The sequence below is a fragment of the Vombatus ursinus genome, unplaced genomic scaffold (assembly GCF_900497805.2).
Source record: "Vombatus ursinus unplaced genomic scaffold, bare-nosed wombat genome assembly UNPS02014774.1, whole genome shotgun sequence".
NCBI classification, from domain to species: Eukaryota; Metazoa; Chordata; class Mammalia; order Diprotodontia; family Vombatidae; genus Vombatus; species Vombatus ursinus.
The window spans coordinates 8,881,442-8,902,894 of NW_020954552.1; the positions used below are offsets into that span (position 1 = coordinate 8,881,442).

Here is a 21,453-nt window from a genome sequence, read left to right on the forward strand (position 1 = left end):
TTCTCTCTCCTGGATCTATTTTCCAGGTCAGTCATTTTTCCAATGAGATATTTCACGTTGTTTTCTAATTTTTCATTCTTTTGGATTTGTTTTACAGTGTCTTGATTTCTCATAAAGTCACTAGCTTCCAATTGCTCTATTCCAATTTTTAAGGAAGTATTTTCTTAAGTAATCTTTTTTGGACTTCCTTTTCCATTTGGCCAATTTTGCTTTTTAGTGCATTCTTCTCCTCATTGGCTTTTTGGACCTCTCACCATTTGGGTTAGGCTATTTTTTAAGGTGTTATTTTCTTAAGTATTTTTATGGGTCTCCTTTAGTAAGCTGTTGACTTGTTTTTCATGATTTTCTTGCAAAACTCTGTTTTTCCTCTACTTTTCTTACTTGCTTCTCAAAATCCCTTTTGAGCTCTTTCAAGGCCTGGGACTGATTCATATTTTTCTTGGAGGCTTTGGATATAGGAGCTTTGACTTTGTTGTCTTCTTCTGGTTGTATGTTTTGATCTTCTTTGTCACCAAAGTAAGATAATATAGTCTGACTTTTTTTGCGCTGCTTACTCATGATCCCAGCCAATTACTTGAGTTTTAAACTCTTTGTTAAGGTAAAAGTCTGTTTCCAATGTGGAGAATGTACTGTCCCAAGCTTCAGGGGGTTTGTACAGCTGTTTTCAGAGATACTTCTAGGGATCTGAAAATTTTCAGTTCTTCCAAAATGCTATGATAAGGGGCGAGGAGTTTTCTCTCCACCACCACAACAAGCTCCACCACACCAGCGTTTCTCCTCACTCTAGGACCGCCCTTCAGAACTGTGACCCAGATCCAAGTAGAGCAAAGCAAGAGATTCCTGCCTCAGCACTGGCAAAGAGAACCCTGCAATCCCCCTCTGATCAGCCACTTGATTCTCCAGAGCCAGAAGCTCAGGAAACAGCTGGGCCGCGCTGGAGACTTGCGGCTGAGACCTAGCTCCTCTCTCACCGCAGTCACAGACTTTTCCCACTGACCTTCCAAGTTGTCTTTGGTGTTCATGGGTTGAGAAGTCTGGCAACCGCCACAGCTGCCTGTGATTCAGTCCTCTAAGGCCTGCTCCAGGGTCGCTGCGGCCTGTGCACCCACACCAAACTATGCTCCTCTCCCAGCCTGGCGCAATATACCTTTCCTGATCAACCATCCAGGCTGTCTTTAGCTGGAAATTTGTTTCACTCTGTCTTTTTGTGGGTTCTGATGCTTCAGAATTTGTTTAGAGCCATTTTTTATAGGTATTTGGAGGGGTTTGGGGGGAGAGCTCAAGCAAGTCACTGCTTTCCCTAAAATTCTATATCTTCTGTTTAGCCTCAATTCTTGACTTGGGACATAGTCCAGGGAGAGGTTCTATACCCTCCTCCATCATTAGATGGGATGTTCCTTACCTTGTATTCTTAGGTTCCTGCTACTAGTTTCCACCTTCCCTGGTTTGTCTGTTCTCTGTGCCCTGGTAAGTTCTCTGTGGGGACGGAATCTGAGCAGGGCACCAGGAACCTGAAACTTCTGTAATAATGGTGCTGGCTGCTCTCTTCTGCCCTGAGTTGTCCCTGACCAAGGTCTTGGAGAATGTTTTGTCCCCTCATAATTTCTTGAACAATTCCATGGATCATCATTCCCCTATCAAGGTGTTGTATTATCCACTGTTCTTCCCAAGACTCCCTGATCAGGATTCCAAGTGGTCTTACATTCCATTCTGGAACTTCCCTGTTCAGGGTATTATTGCTTCTTTCCCGCTCCCCCTTGGGGATGACTTCTGTTCCTTCTGAGGTTTCCCTGATTGGAAGTTGATAGTTGCTGTATTCCCTAGGGCTTTCCAATTCATAGTGCTGCCATGAGTTTTAGGTTTCTTTCCCTGTAGTTTTGCTGGTTTCTCTGGCAAAATTCCTCTTTCAGAATATACAAGTTCTTCTGCGTTTTTGTGTACTCTTAGGCTGAATAAAAAAGTTTACTGATGCTTCTCTATGCATTTATTAATTGTTATTTGACCTGGTACTCCTACTCTAGCAACACAGGAATAAAAATGGTACAGTTCAAACTCCTATACAACATACCATGTTGCCATCTTATTCAGAAGTCCCCTACAACTTCTTTTTCACAAGAAAATTTTCTTCAATCATTTTCTCATAAAGATACACAACACATTCTCTAACCATAGAACTACTATAAAGAGGAAATGAAGTAAAGAAAAGAGATGTTGATTCCATAATATGCTTATATAATTACTCTGGGAGGAAAAAAAAATCCCTTTGCTATAAAAACAAGAGTATCCTTGTCAAAAATTAACAGTAAATTCAGGTAAAAGAATTATTAAACATTAATTGAAGTCATATCCTCAATCCCTAGGAAAAAACTCCATAGATCCCATCATGCACATTCCATTTAGCAACAGGAACCCTTTTTAACTTAATTTTCCGGTTTCTAAAAAGATACACTTAAAGGGATATAAGGACAATTTTTATCATTACATATTCTGGAGAAACAAGAGAAGAAAAGGAAAACAGTTTAGTAGGCACTAATACTGAGCAACCACACAAAGGGAGTAGGTTTACTGTTCTGCTACTAACGAGATTAATTCTCTAGGTAGGCATCTAAAGCCAATTTATAAGTCACATAGAGATAGCTATTTATGTAATTCCAGGATGACCTGGAATTTAAATAGAAGAGGGAAATGCAAGGAATGGCTGGGAAAGAAAAAGACGGAAGTAATACACTACAGGAAAATTTAGGACACATTAGGCTTTCATAATGGCGGTCTTTCATGAGACATTGGGCAGTTAGGCCATGCATGGAGAGAGTGCTAGGCCTGGAGCCAGGAAAACTCATCTTCCTAAGTTCAAATCCGGCTTCAGATACTTATCTGTGTGACCCTGCACAAGTCATTTAAACCTGTTTGCCTCAGTTCTTCACCTACAGAATGAGCTAGAAAAGGAAATGGAAAACCATTCCAGTATCTTTACCAAGAAAACTCAAATGGGGTCATGAAGAGTCAGACACACGTGAACAACAAAATTATGAAGTGTTACTCCAAGTTCCCTGGGCATCACAACAAGGAATCTTTGTTACAGGACCCATTTGAATATCTATGGGTTTTGTTCGTTTTTTTTTTTAAACCCAGTTCTTTTTATTTTTGTGGAAGAGTTGATAACAATTAAAATAACATTACAGCTTCAATAAATAAAGAAAATGGATAATCCTTTACAGCTGTCACTCACACAAATTATAAAAATTTGGCCCAAATACAGTTTAATAAACTAAAATTAAACAATCTTGTGGTAGATATTTAGTTAAAATTCTTAATTTTGGACACTGACATCAGTTTTCCACCAAGTAAGAGTTAATGGACTCTTTCTAATGTGTGCTTGTTTCACATTATTAAGAGATACAAAAGATGTAAAAGTCTACGAATAATCCACTCAGGCCATCTAGATTTCCTTGTGCTTGAATAGGATCTCCAAAAGAGTAAAGATGATGGATAAAAATTAAAACTTCAAGGAACAGTAACAAGGTTAGGTGTTATAGTATATTTAAAGCAGAGCAGTTTTCACAACTACATTACAGACTAACTTTACAAGCAAAATTTCCAAAGTATATTATGCTTGAAATTGCAATCAACAAACCAAAAGAAAACTATAATGCTTCACCTGACGAAGGCGTTTGTTAGATGTTCCTGGACTAGTTTTTCGTAAATTGCAAAATGTCTGTAGACCTTTCATCCATTCCTACCAAAAAAAGAAAAAGGAAAAAAAAAATTCCAATATTTCAAAGTAAGCACATTTTTAATATGTATATCTGGTACCTAACACCAATTCAATGTTAATAGTTTAACACAATATGGTGGAAGTGTTTTGTTTTGTTTTTTGCTTCTATGCCTTAGTCTCAAACATATTTTGATGTACACATGCATATGTACACACACTAAAGACATGTGTATATATATATGCAAAAATATGTCCATGTATTCAACTTTTAAAAGATTTTACACACCAAAAGGCTCTTTTTAGCAAATATTAAGTACTAAATAAAAAATGGTCACTACTGCATTTTCATTTCATAAAAAATTACATTTTTATTTTTTTTTTTAATAAATCAGTACTTCTACTAAGTAAATACAATGTTGGATAAACATAAAGCAGTTAAACTGTGTAAACAGCTAAAGCTGGGAGTGTGTGTGTGTGTGTGTGCGCGCGCGCATGTGTATAATGTCAAACTCTAACAAACTGATTAAATGAAGACTGATTTGATAAGCTTAACATGTATTATTAAACCATAATACAAAAAATAATTTATTAAATATGTTACTATACTTAGAGCCAGAATCCCAAGAGTTTGGTTTTTGTTTTACTTTTTTTAAAAAAAAGCTCTCCTGGTACTCAATTTAAAGTATAGTTTTACTTCAACAACTTTCAAATAGAAGATGCTCTGGGGAAGGAAAATAACAGCTTTGTGCTTATTTAAAAATAATAAGTGGTACAAATACTTCACTTTGAATTACAGATTTCTAGAAAGGTCTGTGTTTTTTGTATTAGCCATATCTTGAATTTGGAAGCAACTTCAATGAGTTTCCTTGAGCTGTGCCAATACCTAAAGTATTAAACCACTGCAATAGAGCAGAGTTAAAAGCATAAGCAAGGAATGCAGCCAAAAACTCAAAAGTTCACCAATTATCTAACAGAAACCTGAAAATAATCACATACTGCAGAGAAGTTACTAAGGAGCAAGGAAGAAAGAATGTAAATGCAATGGAAGAAAATTACAGAACTGGCTATCCACATAATTGTGTGACATGCGAAACTTACACAGAGTTGTCCTCAGGGTGTGAGGAATATCTTCACATAGAAAGAGGAAACATGGTAAAGTAATTAAAGCAGAGGATCCAGAGGTGCTGGGTTCTATTCCTAACTCCACTTTTAACATTTGCGACACTGAACAAGTCAACTAAGTTTTCTGTGCCCCAGTTTTTCCCATCTGCAAAATAGGGATATATACCTCAAGAGAGATATAGTACAGGTTTGATTTTTGTACAACTGCTACATAAATACAAGGTCTTTTAATTAACTGAGAAGTTTTGCAAAGCCTCAAGAGAGAAAACTTGAAATATGAAACGCAAATGTTCTTTTCAGGACCATATGCTTTTCATATTCTTTATATAAAGATTTTAAAAAATAGTTCTGTTTTTTAATGTCAATCAGTGTCACACACAAGCTTCAGACAAGATGCATAGCTAGAGAATCATTCTCACTATGCCCAAGGGACAGTCAGTGTATTATATTAGTACCTTTAGTTTTAGACAAAAGCCACCTTCTTCCTGTTAACCAATGTCCGGTTACCTCTTCCACAGAGCATCAAATATTCACAAAGTGGTCAATAGTAGAGCTATACCTAAATTACATACTTTATAACAATACTACCTGCAAGTTACTATTTTATGAAAAAAGTCTGATATTTTAGAGAAATTAGATTTTTTCAGAAACATTTCTTCATTAAATGTGGTACACTAATTTTAAAAACACACACACACACACACACACACATATACAAATATACACACATGACTACGTATTACATATATATTCCCAACTACTTAATAATATTCTGAGCTAAAGTAATAAAGTTAGAAGAGACATAGAAGGAAGTAAAGAATAATTCTAAGGATGTGTATAATATCAAGACCATGTACTTTTTCTTCCTAATGACTAGAATTCTATTTTAAATACATGGATTTTAAAAAAGAAAAAAAATACACAATGTTCTGTAACAAAGCCAACTGATTTGCTTCTCTGTACTGCGCTAAGAATGTCAAGGAATTTTTTTATAGCACAGATATAATCAAAATGAGCATTCACTTCAAAATTAAATGATTTCATTTTTTAAAAGGAAGAGAAGCATTTCATTTGTTACTAATTATTCTTTTAAATAAGTTACTGTGAAGAATTTCTTATTAAAAGTTCTCATAAATCTATGAAAGTTTTTTTGTTCCTTTGAATAAAATGTGATGAGCAAATTCCTTGTCTTCCTTATATTATCTGAGGGAGTTCCTCCAAAATAACCAAATATGAAACATTCTAGTACATAAATTTACGTTAGAAAGAAATAAGTTTCTCACCTGCGCTTGCTCTGGAGTCTCTCCTGCAAAGTAAAAGATGTAATGCTCTTCACTAAAGTGCTGAACTACTATCTGAAAACAGTTTGGCCTTTAAAAACATAAACAACAAAAAAAAAATTATTGAAAAAAAATTTTAACCAAAATCAGTAATAAAATTATATTGCTACCTTACTAATAAAAATATTGAAACTTGAACCTCATTCTCATTAGAATTGGTTCAAAAAGGTAAGAACATATAGGTAGAGAGACAGACAGACAGATATAGGCACACTCAGTTGGGTATTGAAATCTATCTTAGCAATAGAGAGACAGGAGGGGAAGAGGATAAGAGAAAAGGGGGGGAGAGATAAAAGGGAGGACAGGTTTTTAAAATTAAGTAGGATTTTATTTTTTTCCATTTATATGTACAAACAATTGTGAACCTTCATTCTTTAATGAATGGCTCTTATTTTTTTGTGGCTTTTACTTAGTCCAATAATTCTTAAATTATCTCAATCTATTTTCCAAGTCAGCTGTTATTCCAATGAGATATTTCACATTTTTTCTATTTTTTTTTTCCATTTTTTTATCTTTGTTCTGTTGTTTCTTGATGTCTCATCCATTTTCTCAATTCTAATTTTTAAGGAATTATTTTCTTCGGTGAGTTTTGCTTGCCACCCCAAACCCCCATTTTGTCCTCCAGTGTAAAAGCTCTTTTTTGTAAGATGACTTTCCCCTTCTTCTATTCCCTTCTGTCTTCTCCCAGTGTATCCCTTTTTCTCATCCCCTTTTATTTTTTTCTTGAGATCATTCTAACATATTCAACTTAAGCCTTTGCGGTCCTTCTATGTAGAGTTCTTCTAACTGCCCTAATAATGATAAAAGTTCTTAGGAATTATATGTATCATCATCTCATACAGGAATGTAAACAGTTTAAGCTTTTTGAGTCCCTTATGATTTCTCTTTCATATTCATCTTTTTATGCTTCTCTTTAGTCTTCTATTTGAATGTCATATTTTCTGTTCAGCTCTGTTTTTTGGTTTTTTTTTCATCAGGAATGCTTGAAAGTCCTCATTAAATTTCATTTATAAAATTTATCTCATTAAATATCTACCTTTTCCCCATAGAAGGATTACACTCAGTTTTTCTGGGTAGGTTATTCTTGGTTGTTACTTGAACTCCTTTGCCCTCCAGAATACAAACTTAAGTTTAAACTGTTTACATTCCTGTATGAGATGATGATACATGTAACTCCTAAGAACTTTTACACTGGAGGACAAAATGGGGGTTTGGGGTGGCAAGCAAAACTTGAACCTCATTCTCATTAGAATTGGTTCAAAAAGGTAAGAACATATAAGTAGAGAGACAGAAAGACAGATAGATATAGGCACACTCAGTTGGGTATTGAAATCTATCTTACCAATAGAGAAACAGAAGGGGAAGAGGATAATAGAAAAGGGGGGGAGAGATAAAAGGGAGGACAGGTTTTTAAAATTAAGTAGGATTTTATTTTTTTCTATTTATATGTACAAACAATTTTGAACCTTCATTCTTTAAAATTTTGAGTTCCATATTCTCTCCCTCCCTCTCTATTCCCTGATGTGGTAAGCAAATTGATATGTTATACATGTGCATCATGCAAAACACATTTCCATACAAGTGACACTATGGTAAAAAAGACACAAAACAAACACACACAAGAAAACTAATATGAAAAATAGTATGCTGTGATATGCATTCACACTCCATCAGTTCTTTAGATGTGGACAGTATTTTTCATCATATCATGAATCTTTTGTTATTGTATTGGATCATTGTATTGCTGAAAATAGCTGAGTTATTCATAGTTGATCATCATATAATATTGATGTTACTGTGTACAATGTTCTGGTACTGCTCACTTCATTTTGCATCAGTTCATGTAAATCTCTGCAGGCTTTTCTGAAATCATATCCCTCCCCATTTCTTATAGCGTGACAGTATTCCATTATGCTCACATACCACAGTTTTGCCAGCCATTTCCCAATTGATGGGCATGCCTCAATCTTCCAATTCCATGCCACCACAGAAAGAGCTAATAAAAATACTTTCATAAAACTAGGTCCTTCCTCTCCTGCCCCCTTTTTTTTTTTTAATCTCTGTGGGATACAGACCTAGTAGTGGTATTGCTGTATGCATAGTTATATAGCCCTTTGGGCATAGTTCCAAATTGCTCTCCAAAATGGCTGGATCAGTTCACAACCCCACCAACAGTACAATTAGTGTCCCAACTGTCCCATATACCCCCAATATCTATCATATTAGTCAATCTGATAGGTGTGAGGTGGTACCTAAGAGTTTTTTTAAATTTGCATTTCTCTAATCAATAGTGATTTAGAGTCTTTTTTTCACATGACTATAGATAGCTTTGATTTCTTTATCTGAAAACTGCCTATGCATATCCTCTGACCATTTATCAACTGAGGAATGATTTATATTCTTTTAAATTTGACTCAGTTCTTTACATACTTGAGAAATGAAGCCTTTATCAGAAACACTTGCTATATAAAATTTTTACAGATTTCTGCTTTCTTTTAATCTTGGTTTCACTGGTTTTGTTTGTGCAAAAATCTTTTTATAATAATCAAAATTATCCATCTTACTTCCCATAATGCTCTCTATTTCTTGTTTGGTCACAAATTCTTCCCTTCTCCATAGATCTGACAGGTAAACTAGTCTTGCTCTCCTAATCTGTTTATGGTATCACCCTTTATGTCTAAATCACATACCCATTTTGACCTTATCTTGGTATACGGTGTAAAGTGTTGGTCTATACCTAGTTTTTGCCATGCTGTTTTCCATTTTTTTCTAGCAGTTTTTGTCAAGTAATAAGGTTTTGTCCCAAAAGTTTGGGTCTTTGAGTTTATCAAACAGTAAATTACCATGGTAATTTACTACTGTGCATTGTGTACCTAATCTATTACACTGATCCATCACTATTTCTTAGCAAGTACCAGATAGTTTTGATGATTACTGGTTTATAATATAGTTTGAAATCTGATACAGCTAAGGCCACCTTCCTTCACATTTTTTTTGCCACTAATTCTCTTAATCTTTTGTTCTTCCAGATTAATTTTATTATTTTTTTCTACCTCTACAACAGTTTTTTGGTACTTTGTTATGGCACTGAATAAGTGAATTAACTTAGGCAGAACTGTCATTTTTATTACATTGGCTTGGCCTACCCATGAATATTTGATAATTTTCCAGTTGTTTAGGTCTGACTTTATCTGTATGAAAAGTGTTTTCTAATTGTGTTCATATAGTTCCTGGGTTTGTCTTGGCAGGTAGACTCCCAAGTATTTTATATTGCCTACAGTTACTTTAAATTTAATTTCTCTATTTCTTACTGTTGGGCTTTGTTGGTAATATGTAGAAATGCTAATAATTTATGTGGATTTATTTTATATCCTGCAACTTTGCTGAAGTTGTTAATTACTTCAAGTAGTTTTTTAGTTGATTTTCTAGGTATACCACCATATCATTTACACAGAGTGAATTTTATTTCCTCAATGCCTGTCTGAATTCCTTTAATTTCTTTTTCTTCTCTTATTGCTAAAGCTAACATTTATAGTATAATAACAAATAATAGTGGTGATAATGGGCATCCATGCTTCGCCCTGTTCTTATTGGGAAGGTTTCCAGTTTATACCCATTAAAGATAATGCATGCTGATGGTTTCACAAACTTATCATTTTAAGGAATGCTTCATTTATTCTTATGATCTCTACTGTTTTTTAACAGGAATGACTACTATATTTTGTCAAAAGCTTTTTCTGGATCTATTGAGATAATCATATGATTTCTGTTGGTTTTGTTAGTGATATGGTCAGTTATGCTGGGTTTTCCTAATACTAAACCGGCCCTATATCCCTGGTATAAATTCTCCCTGCCCATAATGTATAATCTTTGTAATATATTACTATAATCTCTTTGCTAGCATTTTATTTAAAAATTTTTCCATCAATATTCATTAGGGAAATAGGTCTATAAAAAGGGAAAAGCAGATTAGGGGAGACAGTGGTCAGAAGTAAAACAGACTTTTGAGAAAGAATAGAGGAAAAAGAGAGAGGGAGATAAACAAAAGAAAATAGAATTGATAAATACAGTTAGCAACCACCATGGGTGAATAGGATGAATTTATCCAGAAAAGAAAAGCAGGCAGCAGAATGGATTTGAAACTAGAATCTGATAAAAGGTACACAGACAACTAAGCAACATCAAAAATTTTTACAGCAAGTTACTCAAAGGACTCATTTCTCAATATTTAGGAAATTGAGTCAAATTTATAAAAAGAGCTATTCCCCAAATAATAAACGGTTAAGGGATATGAACAGGAGATTTCTAAAAGAATAAATAAAAGTCATTTACAACATTATAAAAAACTTAAAAAATGAAAGAATTCAATTAATCACTATTGATTAGAGAAATGTACATTAAAATAACTCTGAGGTACTACCTTACACCCACCAGAAGTGAAAAAGGCTAGACAGAATGTGGGAAAATGCGTGAACTGTTAGTGATCCAACCATTCTTGAGAACAATTTGGATCTATGCCCAAAAGGCTATTAAACTGCATACCCTTTGATCCAGCAATACCACTGGTAGGTGTATCTCCTCAAAGACATCCAAAAAAAAGGAAAAGAACCTATTTGTACAAAAATATCTGTAGCAGCTCTTTTTGTGGTGGCAAAGAAATGGAATTTGAGGGGATACCCATCAATTAGGGATTGGCTGAAAAAATCATGGTATATCATTGTGATGGAGTGCACTATAAGAAGTAATGAGCAGCATGGTTTCAGAAAAATCTGGGAAGACTTCTATGAACTGATGTAAATAAAGTGAGCAGAACCAGGAGATCACTATACACAGTAACAGCAATATTGTAATGATGATCAACTGTGAAAGATTTAGCTACTCTGATCAATACAATGATCCAAGACAATTCATAAGGACTCATGATGAAAACTGCTACGTACCTCCAAAGAGAGAACTGATGAACTCTGAGTGCAGACTGAACAACAAAAACAATACACAGATGTAGGAATTATCTGTATAATGGACAGCTGATATCACTAAGAGAGGAGTATAAGAGTAGAGGGTTCAGAACAGGGCCTAAGAGACACTCAGTTTCAAGAAACAAACAAGAATACACCACACTCCCACCCCCTTCACCATCTACTCCTTCCACAAAGTGACAGAGAGATCAAATAGAATGAGAGTTGAGAAAAGGCTATTGGATTGAGCAGTTAATAGACTTTTTTTTGGGGGGGGGGGTTCTGGTGGTGATAATGGGATGAAAATTCCCAAAAAGATAAATAAGAAAAAAAATCATCTTACCTGCCAAACAGACTATCATGAACAACATAGACAGAACAAACACTGAGATCTATTAATCCTTTTGGTTTTGTGGCTCGTTTTTCACTTTCAAAATAAATAAGCTGGGCATCATTTCCTTCTAAGATAAAATACAAATTTTTCCAACGTTTTCCTTTGCCTGCCCAAAAAAAAGTAATTGTTTTCATTTTTTTCCCAAGAAACACTAAAAGCTAAAAGTCAAATTACTGGAAACAAATTAATTGTTCAACAAAATCTTTTAAACCTTACACATAACTAAAATCTTAACAGTTGTCCCTTCTAAATTTTAATCTTGTACACAGAAAATAAAGAACTCTTACAGAATGAACAAAAATGCCTAGAAACTTCTAAAACATATTCTCTAATCAAAGCATTTGGTTACTACAAATTGTTATATATTTTTAAAGTGCTCTATTAACACAAAATTAACTTTTCTCTAGCCTTAGAGAAATAGTAAAAAGATCTCCATCTTATATTAGCTCTTTTCCATATTCTAATGCCTCAATGAACGAAGGTATAAAAAGCACTTCAAAGAGTAACAATAAGGGCTAGTATTCCACATATTGGGGAATGCTCCCTTCAAATAACTGCAAAACACAGACTTGTATTGGTGCTCGAGACTACTGTATGCTCCTTAAAGCTTGAGGTAAGAGAACTAGAGGACATTTGTTCTTTAAAACTAAAAGACATAAGAAGGGTTTTATTTACAACCCTTATACTTTTTTTCAAAAAGTTGTATAATAGTCAAAGCTAGCTGAAAAAAAATCAATATAATATAATAAGTATATTTAAAAACAAACTTTCATTTTATGTCTAATATGAATGACTCAATTTAAAATAAGCAAAATACAAAATATTTTAAAATATAATGAAAAATCATACTTACTCTTTTTTAGAAGATAGCCTTTCTTAACAATATTTTTATAAAACGCATCCTTTGTTTTGCGACGAATTGTATTGTAGATTTCTTTGCCATCTACTGAATCATTAAGTACTTGTTCTTGATGCTGATTAAAAATTAAAAAAAAAAGTATAGATACAAACATCTCTCAACTACAACTCCCTGGTGAATCTGAGATAAATCTACGTAGTGGTTACTTAATTAAGGAAGGAAATATATGTGTGCCCTCAATTAAAAAACAAAAGTCATGTCAAATCCTAAATTTGCATAATAGATAAATCAAGGAGAGGCTTACATATAAAGAATTCTTGCTAATAAAAAAAAAGAATTCTTGCTTTTCAAAAAAGTACTGGAAGAGTTCTTAAATATCATGAGTAACCCATTAAAATCATTTAATTTACAATATAACATGATACCATAAAGCTCACATTTACAAGTAATTGGGAACATATATTACAGATGCAAGCAATGTAAAAGCTATAATCAGAGAAATGCATAAATCAAAGAAAAGAAAGGCTTGTTATGTAGAAAGAACTAGGGATAACTACTGAACTCCATTATAAACTTGAAGAGTGAGGAAGGTCCACATGATGGACTGCCTGTGGTGAATTTACAGAAGGACATAGACAAGAGTTTCATGGTTGAGGGGGCATGAACAAGGTTGTCAGCTTCATTACTGGAAGGAATATCCATAGCAGTGAAATCGCTGATCTACCAGAATGTGGGAATAGACTTAATCTAAGGAAATCAGCATAGTAAGACTAAGAGGTCAAATGGACAAAAGCCAGGTACAATTTCCGCTCTCCTGGATTAATTTCATGTTTATCTACTGAAATAAAATTACATTAATTTGTACTCATTATTTCATTAGTAATGTCAGTCAGACTTCCTTCTCACAGGTATATTTTGTAGCTTCTCATATAATCCCTGAGGAAGCATATGCCAGACAAGTCAAACCACCATGACCAATTTGTCCAAAATCTCTCTTCAGCCCCTAATGAGGACAGCCCAAGACACCAAACACAAAGAGACTTGGGAATAAGTGTCCCCTAAACCACCAGACTTGCTTCCAATTTAACCCCCCACAGCCATCACTGCGAGGTTCTCCTCACAGTGGAGAGGGCACTCACCTTTCTAATCACCAACTGCTGATCAACAAGCACAGGAAGCCTGGGAGTGGTGTTATCCCTTGGACCACCATTCCTGCTTCCAGCCCCGTCCCAACAGCCATCATTTAGGGAAGCAACTCCTGCAGAGAAGGGTCCAGCCATCCCCAACAACTGCCACCCACCTGTCACACAGAGGGCAAGGCCAACCAGCCACTATGATGGAGGGACAGGAGGCAGCAAGTGCAACACAAGTCAAACCACCTTCTTGACTACCATGTCCCATCAAACCCTGAACCTAAAAGCTCTGCGAATAGTAACATTAAATAATGATGTGAAAGAGGCAGCATTAATATCTGCTTTGTCACTGTATCCTCATAACCCTGGAACTTTTTCATCTGACTTGCAGTTGTGTGAGTTCCTTGAAAGTAAGAACTATTTTAACTTTTCTATATGTATCCTTGGTGTTTAGCAAAGTGTTTTACACATAGGAAGTAGGTAATAAATGCCTTATTCATTCATTCATAGTTCATTTACTCATGCTGATGACCATAATTAGACACACAATATGATAGAATGAGATCATGACAGCAGGCTTCAAACCCTCAATAAAGGAGGACAGTCAAATCCTGTGCTCAAAGAAGAAAATGGAAAAGGAGTTTGGGGCTTGAGGACAAAGGAGAAAATTTAGACTAGCCCCTATAAGAAATGATGTATGGGGTTCAATCAAAGATGGACTTAAAAACTGTGAATCATTATGGGCCCAACTGAGGGTAGATAGTATAATTTGTAGTGAACTCAGTCACTGAAACTACAGCAGAGCTGACAAGCTTGGGAGTAGGTGTGGAAAAGATGATGAATGGGAAGTGTGGAAAGAAAAGATTCAAGAATAGAGGAGAATGCATTGTTGAAATGACTCATTATTATAAAAAGGAGGTAATATCAAAGCAGAAGTAAAAAACAGAGAACAAGACTGGATTAAAGGATAGGAAACTGATTAGAGAGAGGCATGGTATGATAGGAAACATGTCAGAGGATCTAAGATCAGATCATGGGTCTGCTACTTCCTATATAAATTTGGAGTAAGTCACTTCAACTCTCTGAACCTCTGTTTCTTAATTTGAAAAGAGAGCGAATTTAGATAAGCCTAAGGTATCTTTCAGTTCTAATTCAACAGTTCTAGGTGATAAAGTTTTACATCTAAAATGTGTAGCCACTACTATAGATGAATTAGAGATTACTTAACAAATACTTGTTCACAGATTGAGAAGGAAGTCATGTGAGTTAGGTTGATCTGAGAGGCCAATGGACCGTATAGGGCTCACAGAATTTGAGTTCGTAATTGTTAGGGGCGTGACTGTAGGTAAGTCACTTAATCGCTCTGAACCTACTTTCATTATATGTAAAATTAGAATATTTAAACTACCTATTCTAGGAGGTTGTTAGAAAGAAAATTGTATATAAACCTTATGGAAGCTACTACTATTATAAAGGTCATCAATATGAATGCATAAATCATTGAGGATTATAACTGCAGTAGAAAACACTGTAAGTCAAGTCAATGAGGCAATTTGCAGTGTTCTGAAGGCTCATGGATGGCAGTGTTAGCAATCAGAAGAGGCCTTAGGTTTGTTTAGAGGAAAATAAAGGAAACAAGACAGACTCTTCTAAGTCCAAAAATGTACCCAATGTAATCCATGATGTTCAAAAGGAATTGCAAGGACCTATTCTATACCATTTGGTGCTGCGGCAATTGCTATATGAAAACAATGATCCAGACCTCAGAGACTTGGTCCATATTATAGGCTGCAGCCCTTTCTAAGCACTGTGTTTTGGCCCCATCTTGAACTATTTCCATACTGCAGGAATCTTACTGTTCCTAAGGGGATTCCAGGTAGGTAACCTAGCAGCAAGGTTCCTGCCCTGGTACCTAATTATTCGTGGATTCTTCCTATTTGATCTAGAAGTACAGAATTCTAGCAGTAACTCCTTCCTGAGATTGGGTTTGCAATCTTTCTCACTCTGGAACCCACTACTATTTAAAAAGGCATTAATTAAGGCAATTCTTCACTTAACCACTTAGTGGTCAGACACTAGGCTTCTCATGTAAATCAGGACTCATTCAAGAGCAGAACACAGTATCAGTCTTCTTGAAGCTAGGTATTCCTCCAAAACTAGCATCTCAGAAACAAATTAAACTGGAAGCCAAAACCAAGTGATTGTTACACATGCAGGATATCTTTTGTGGATATGTCACCCCCCCCTACCATCTTGGGATAAGGTAAGGAAATGGTACAGAGAGTGAGTTTGGTTATTTGCCTGGGGACCCAATCACTATGTATTTACAAACCCAGATAATGGACTAGATCTCAACCTCTGCTGGCTCAACACCTTTTCCCCTGGTATCTGGATAAAGAAAATACTGATGATGTACTACTCCTGTCATTACAGAACCCTGAAGGGTGGAAGTACCAGCTGCCACAACATCCCGACATTCTCATACTATGGCATACAACTTCTCACCTCTTATTCTCCCAATCCCTGTGATTCAGTCATCTTTTAAGGCACTAATTACCCTTATATCCACCTATCTTAGCCCCACTCTTCCCTACACCCTCATGCTTATGTCCCTGTAGTTCCTATTCTATCCTTAACTGAATTACCTTTTCCCCTCTTTTTCTTCATTCACTGAAATCAGGTTTTAATTACAATTCTATCCCTGTTCCAGTAATGGGAGCTCCTTCACTCACTTGTCCCAATACAATGGATGGAATAGGAAGAAGAGAAGGTATACTCCTTGTTCAATGCCAGTTTCAGACCCTCCCCTGACAGCCATAATGCACCTACCTCTCCTTTAAGATTTACTTTATCCATCATATATTGCCCTTTTTGGACCCTCTTGTGTCAAGTAATAGCCTCCAGGTCATTCTTATTCCTCTTTAAAGGAATAGTTTCTGATTCAGTCTTTCTCTTCACACTAATCCTTTAGGGGGCAGGAGGAAGGAAAGAGGGTGGCCAGGAACAACTGACATCTCTCTCAGAAGCTTGCTACCCACCCACCCACCCACACACACACACACACACACACACAAACACACATCTTCACTCTCTCTTTGTCCACTAGTTCCTTCCTACCTATAAATGTGTCCAGGTCTCCTCCATTAATAAAACAAAGCTTTACATAACCTTATCAATCTCCATAACCACAAGAGTCATACCCCTTGAAAGAATATCTAAACTCACCATCTCTATATTCTCAATTCTATCACATCTCAAACCCTTGCAGTCTGGTATTCAACTCCATCACTCTATTTTTTTTCTTTTTTGCTTTTTTTTGGTGAGGCAATCAGGGTTAAGTGACTAGCCCAGGGTCACACAGTTAGTAAGCATCAAGTGTCTGAGGTCACATTTGAACTCAGGTCCTCCTGACTCCAAGGCTGGAGCTCTATCCACTGTGCCACCTAGCTGCCCCTAACTCCACCGCTCTAACAATACTACTGATAATCAACAATATATTAATTGGTAAAAGTCTTCCTCAGTCTTAATTCCACAATTCTGGATTCTGTTGACCTCCCTGAGGCCCTATACAATTATCCCATCCTTTTCCTGGTATAACACTATTCTCTCCTTGTTTTCTTCTAACTTTATGATTGTTCCTTCTCAATCATCTTTGCTGCATCGCTAGCCATCTTCTGCCCAGTAAAGGTCAATAACCCCTAAACTAATTTTCCTAGGCCCTCTTGTTTTTCTGTCCCTTAAGGTCTCAATCACTTCTATGCAGATGATTCCTAAATGTATAAAACTAGTCTTATTCTTCCTTCTAAATTCTAGTAGTTCATTGCCAAATGCCTACTGAACATTTCTATGTGGATATCCCAAGAGTATCACATGTTCAAAATGGAGCTCATCATCTTTCCCCATCCATCCTCCAAACTTCCCTTTTTCTGTTAGAGGCACTATCATCCTTCTGGTCAAAGGTTTGCAACCTTGAAGTCATTCTTGACTTTTTCTCTTACCCTCCAGATCCAATCAACCGTCAAGTGCTGTTGATGCTATTTGTTACATCCCTTGAATACATATTCTCAAATAAGATTAGTGGAAAGATAAGGAAAGGTAAAGAAGACCAAGTAGGTAGGTCAATCACAAGCATAGCAATTTGGCAAAAGTGGACTTGTGTGCAGGCCAAATAGGTGAAATATACAGGTTAGTATAAGACAAAATGTTAGGTAGGTAAGTATAGCAATAAAATTGTTGAGGCGAAGGAAATGAAGTTGAGTAGAATTGTCAAGTTATTAAGAGACAATAATTGGCTGTAAAAGTTTTAGCTATGTGCTTAGAGTGGAGGTAAAAATTCCCAAAAGTAGGTTAAAAAAAAAAAGATAAAAATCCAGGCAGTGACAAACACCAAGTGTTCCATGTTTGCATTTTTGCAACAGTTGAGTGAATGTTATCTGTGTTCAAAATATAGGCTGATTTCCCTCCAGAAGGACAAAATGAATGTTTTCAAAGAATGCCCTCCACACTCTTAAGCTGTGAAGAAGAATGAAGTAAACCTAACGGAAAGAGAAGCATGACTTCAATTGGAATAAAAGGGATCTGAGGTAAAGGAAAGATGAAATCTTTGTTGGGATATCAAAGAGTATTATTACATGGAGAGGAAAGGAAAGGGATAGATTTGTACATTTAGAGCTTCAAATCAGAACTGCAGCTCTTCCAAAAGAGAAGAATGATGCTTGTCCCACAAACAATAGTACAGTAGAGTCACAGAAGTCATCAGATCATCATCCAGTAAGTGTCAGATGAAAATTCAAAGAGTAGAAGTAGCTAGTGATACACTCCTTAGGGGGTAATGAGATGACTATCTGTTAACCTGATAACAAAATGAAAAATCTATTGTCTTCCTGAAAGGATGTATCCAAAGCATAGCAAAAGCTTATCAAAATGGATGACAGCTACCCACTACTCATAATTCACAGGAGCCCAAATGTGAAGGAGCATATCACTAACAGATATGAAGTCTTGGGCAAGAAATCTTAAGGGATGGTTCATGATGTTCAGTTATTTTTCAGTCACGTCTTCATGACCCCATTTGGGGTTTTCATGGCGAAGATACTGAAGTAGTTTGCCATTTCCTTCTTCAGCTCATTTTTATAGATGATGAAATTGAGGCAAACAGGTTTAAGTAACTTGTCCAGGGTCACAAGCTAGTTATATGTCTGAGGTCAAATTTGAACTCAGAAAGAGGAATCTTCTTGACTCCAGGCCTGGCACTCTATCCATTGCACCACCTAGCTGTACTGTTATAAGGAAACAGGTTATATTTTCCTCACTCTTGTCTTTTGAAGGTAAGGGATACAGAAGTGAAAAATTAATGTGGAAAAACATAAATACAGCTTAAAAAAGAATGACAGATTCTTGGCCAAATATGGAACATGCCTAACAAAGTCTAGAAAGATTTTCCTAGGTATCTAGCAAATGTAATAATCAAGAAAAATCTAAATTTAAAAGAATGGGGGAAGAAAAATACCCATGTATATGTGCCAAGTTACACAGAGAAGATGAATAAGCTGAATAATAATAATTGTTGACATACAGAAGTTCACAGGAGAAAAAAAATCCAATAAAGGACCTAGCACTTAAACCCATGACTTTAAATATCTACACACACAAAGTTAAGGTATCAAACAAAAGGAACTCCAGTTTTTATTTAAACAGGCAAACTTGACTACAGGTATCACATTTGGGAGGATGACTATACCATGGCACTAGACAGATATACTTTGCTCAAAAGAAACAAAAGAGGAAGGGTAGCCTTTTATATTAAAAAGATATTCATGTGAGGAAATATATATACATGTACATGTGTATATATTCATATACATACACACAAAACACAATCATGCTTTACTAGGCTACAAATATTGAAGTTAATTAACATTCCCTCAAACAAGCCAACTGATGATACAAAAAGTGAAGAGTAGTTTCAGAGTACCAGAAGACAGCCATGATGGCATTTAAACATGATATAGAGAGTTCAGAAATTCAATTCAGTTCAACAACCATTAAGAGTCTATAAGGTGTCTGAAACGTCTTAGTGCAGTTTTAGTCTTTAATAATCCCTGGAATCACCAAAAAAGGGACTCAAGTCCTACCACTGACACACCAGCTGTGTTATCATGGGCAAGACATTTAACTCCTCAATACCACAAGGTAAGTCTCTAGTTTTTAAAGGTCACTTGCTGTTCTGCATCAGAGGAAAGAGATTCATACCGAGGAATTCCCCACAGCAATTAAATCACAGGGTCTAGACCAGAACCCCCTTCAGGAAACTTTTAAAAGGGGAAAAATGTAGGGAAAATGATAAGCTAGCTGATATAAATTATGTAAACTAGCAAGAAAGAATTACCTAGCATGACAAAATCTGTAAACCCCACAAGTCTCTCTAGGAATTTATAACTGCTCAAATCTCAGAAACCAAAAAAGATTTTTCAATTTGCTTTTACGTTGAAGAAACTTGTTGCTACTTAAGCAAACCTGTAACTTTCTCTTCATTCAACTTTTATTTTTTTCTGGTTAATTTCACAGACTTAATTATGTGAATTTTAAATGTATGTATGTATACCAGTAAAAAGACCTTAAAAAAAAAACAAAACTTCAAAATACTGTTTGGGCCTCCAGGGTATGAAACCCTTACCTGCATTGGGACAGGATCCTTAAGGTAATAGCCTTCAACAATCTGTTCCTTCCGATAATGTTCAATGATGTCACCAATGCTATGACATAAAAATTATAAAACTGACAATTTGTATAATGTCCAAAAAAGTGTTAACTTATAAATTATTCTTAACTATCACATGCTAGTAATGGAGTTCTTTCATGTTAGCAAGATTTCCATAGTGTACAACTCAGAAAACATTAATGAAATTTTTGTTCATAATAATGGATTTAAATAAAAATTCTTCATCAACTTATTACCTAAATCAAGATTCCTTTGGTTAATAACAATACTATCAAAATTTTGAAATAAAAAAGTTGACATTAGCTGAGATTGTAAAACTGTGGAAAAAAGATTAGAAGCATTCAATTTTTATTAAATTTCTTCTATAAGACTGAAATGAAAGAACTGTTAGATGCACTTCATTTACCTAGCAATCAATAAGTTATGTTAAATTAATTATTCTCATCACCAAAACTCCTTTATATTGTTTCTCTAATTACCAGATGCATTTAGGCTGTAATTGCATTCTGAAGGACCTATGTCTGAGAGGTGAAAATAAAGCCAAAGGAAAATTAGAAGTCTCTTTCACAAATGTCACTACTATACCCTGAGTAGAGTAAAATAAATAAACATATATGAAAGGACCATAATTTTATTTAAAAATACAAACTACAAATATTTTAATATTTCAAGAAAAAGACATGAATAAAAACTGAAATTAAATGATAGCAATATATAACATAAAATTTACAATTTATTTCCAACACTTAGTTTCTACTTATGATAAATATGATATATAGCAAAATAAGTTAGGTTTCTCCACAATCTAATAGCTGACATTTATATGGTATGTTCAAGATTTACAAAGTACTTTTTCCAAAACAATTTGGTACCTTAGGCCGCACACTACTGTCCCTATTTTACAAATTAAGAAACGGAAGGTCAGAATCTAGATTTGCTAAGTCCAGTGCTTTTTTCACTATGCTATGCTATCCTTAAGACTGATCTGAAATTCCAAGACTTCCTTATTTCATTAAGGAGAAAAAATTCATAGACAGATAGGAAAATATTTCTTAATACTGAAGGTTTTATTTTTATCTGTCATTTGATTACTCCTCTACTCTTAATAAAACAGTAATCAGATGAAAAAATTTAATTTCACTAGAAAATGTAAAATGTACAAAATTAATTAGCACAAAGTAAAAACAGATGACTTGAAGAGGTCACATGAA

The 21,453-nt window shown here is 35.2% G+C and overlaps 1 protein-coding gene across 1 annotated transcript in view; it reads right to left on the reverse strand.

The window, feature by feature from the left end:
• The window catches only part of RASA1 (RAS p21 protein activator 1), a 118,529-nt gene that overhangs the window by 25,828 nt on the left and 71,248 nt on the right, over positions 1–21,453 (reverse strand). Inside the window, exons 9-13 of the mRNA XM_027864243.1 lie at positions 20,198–20,276; positions 12,383–12,503; positions 11,479–11,635; positions 6,121–6,208; positions 3,659–3,736 (exon numbers count right to left, since the gene is read on the reverse strand). Of these exons, the coding sequence (XP_027720044.1) occupies positions 3,659–3,736; positions 6,121–6,208; positions 11,479–11,635; positions 12,383–12,503; positions 20,198–20,276 (523 nt within the window). The remainder of the gene's footprint in view (positions 1–3,658; positions 3,737–6,120; positions 6,209–11,478; positions 11,636–12,382; positions 12,504–20,197; positions 20,277–21,453) is intronic.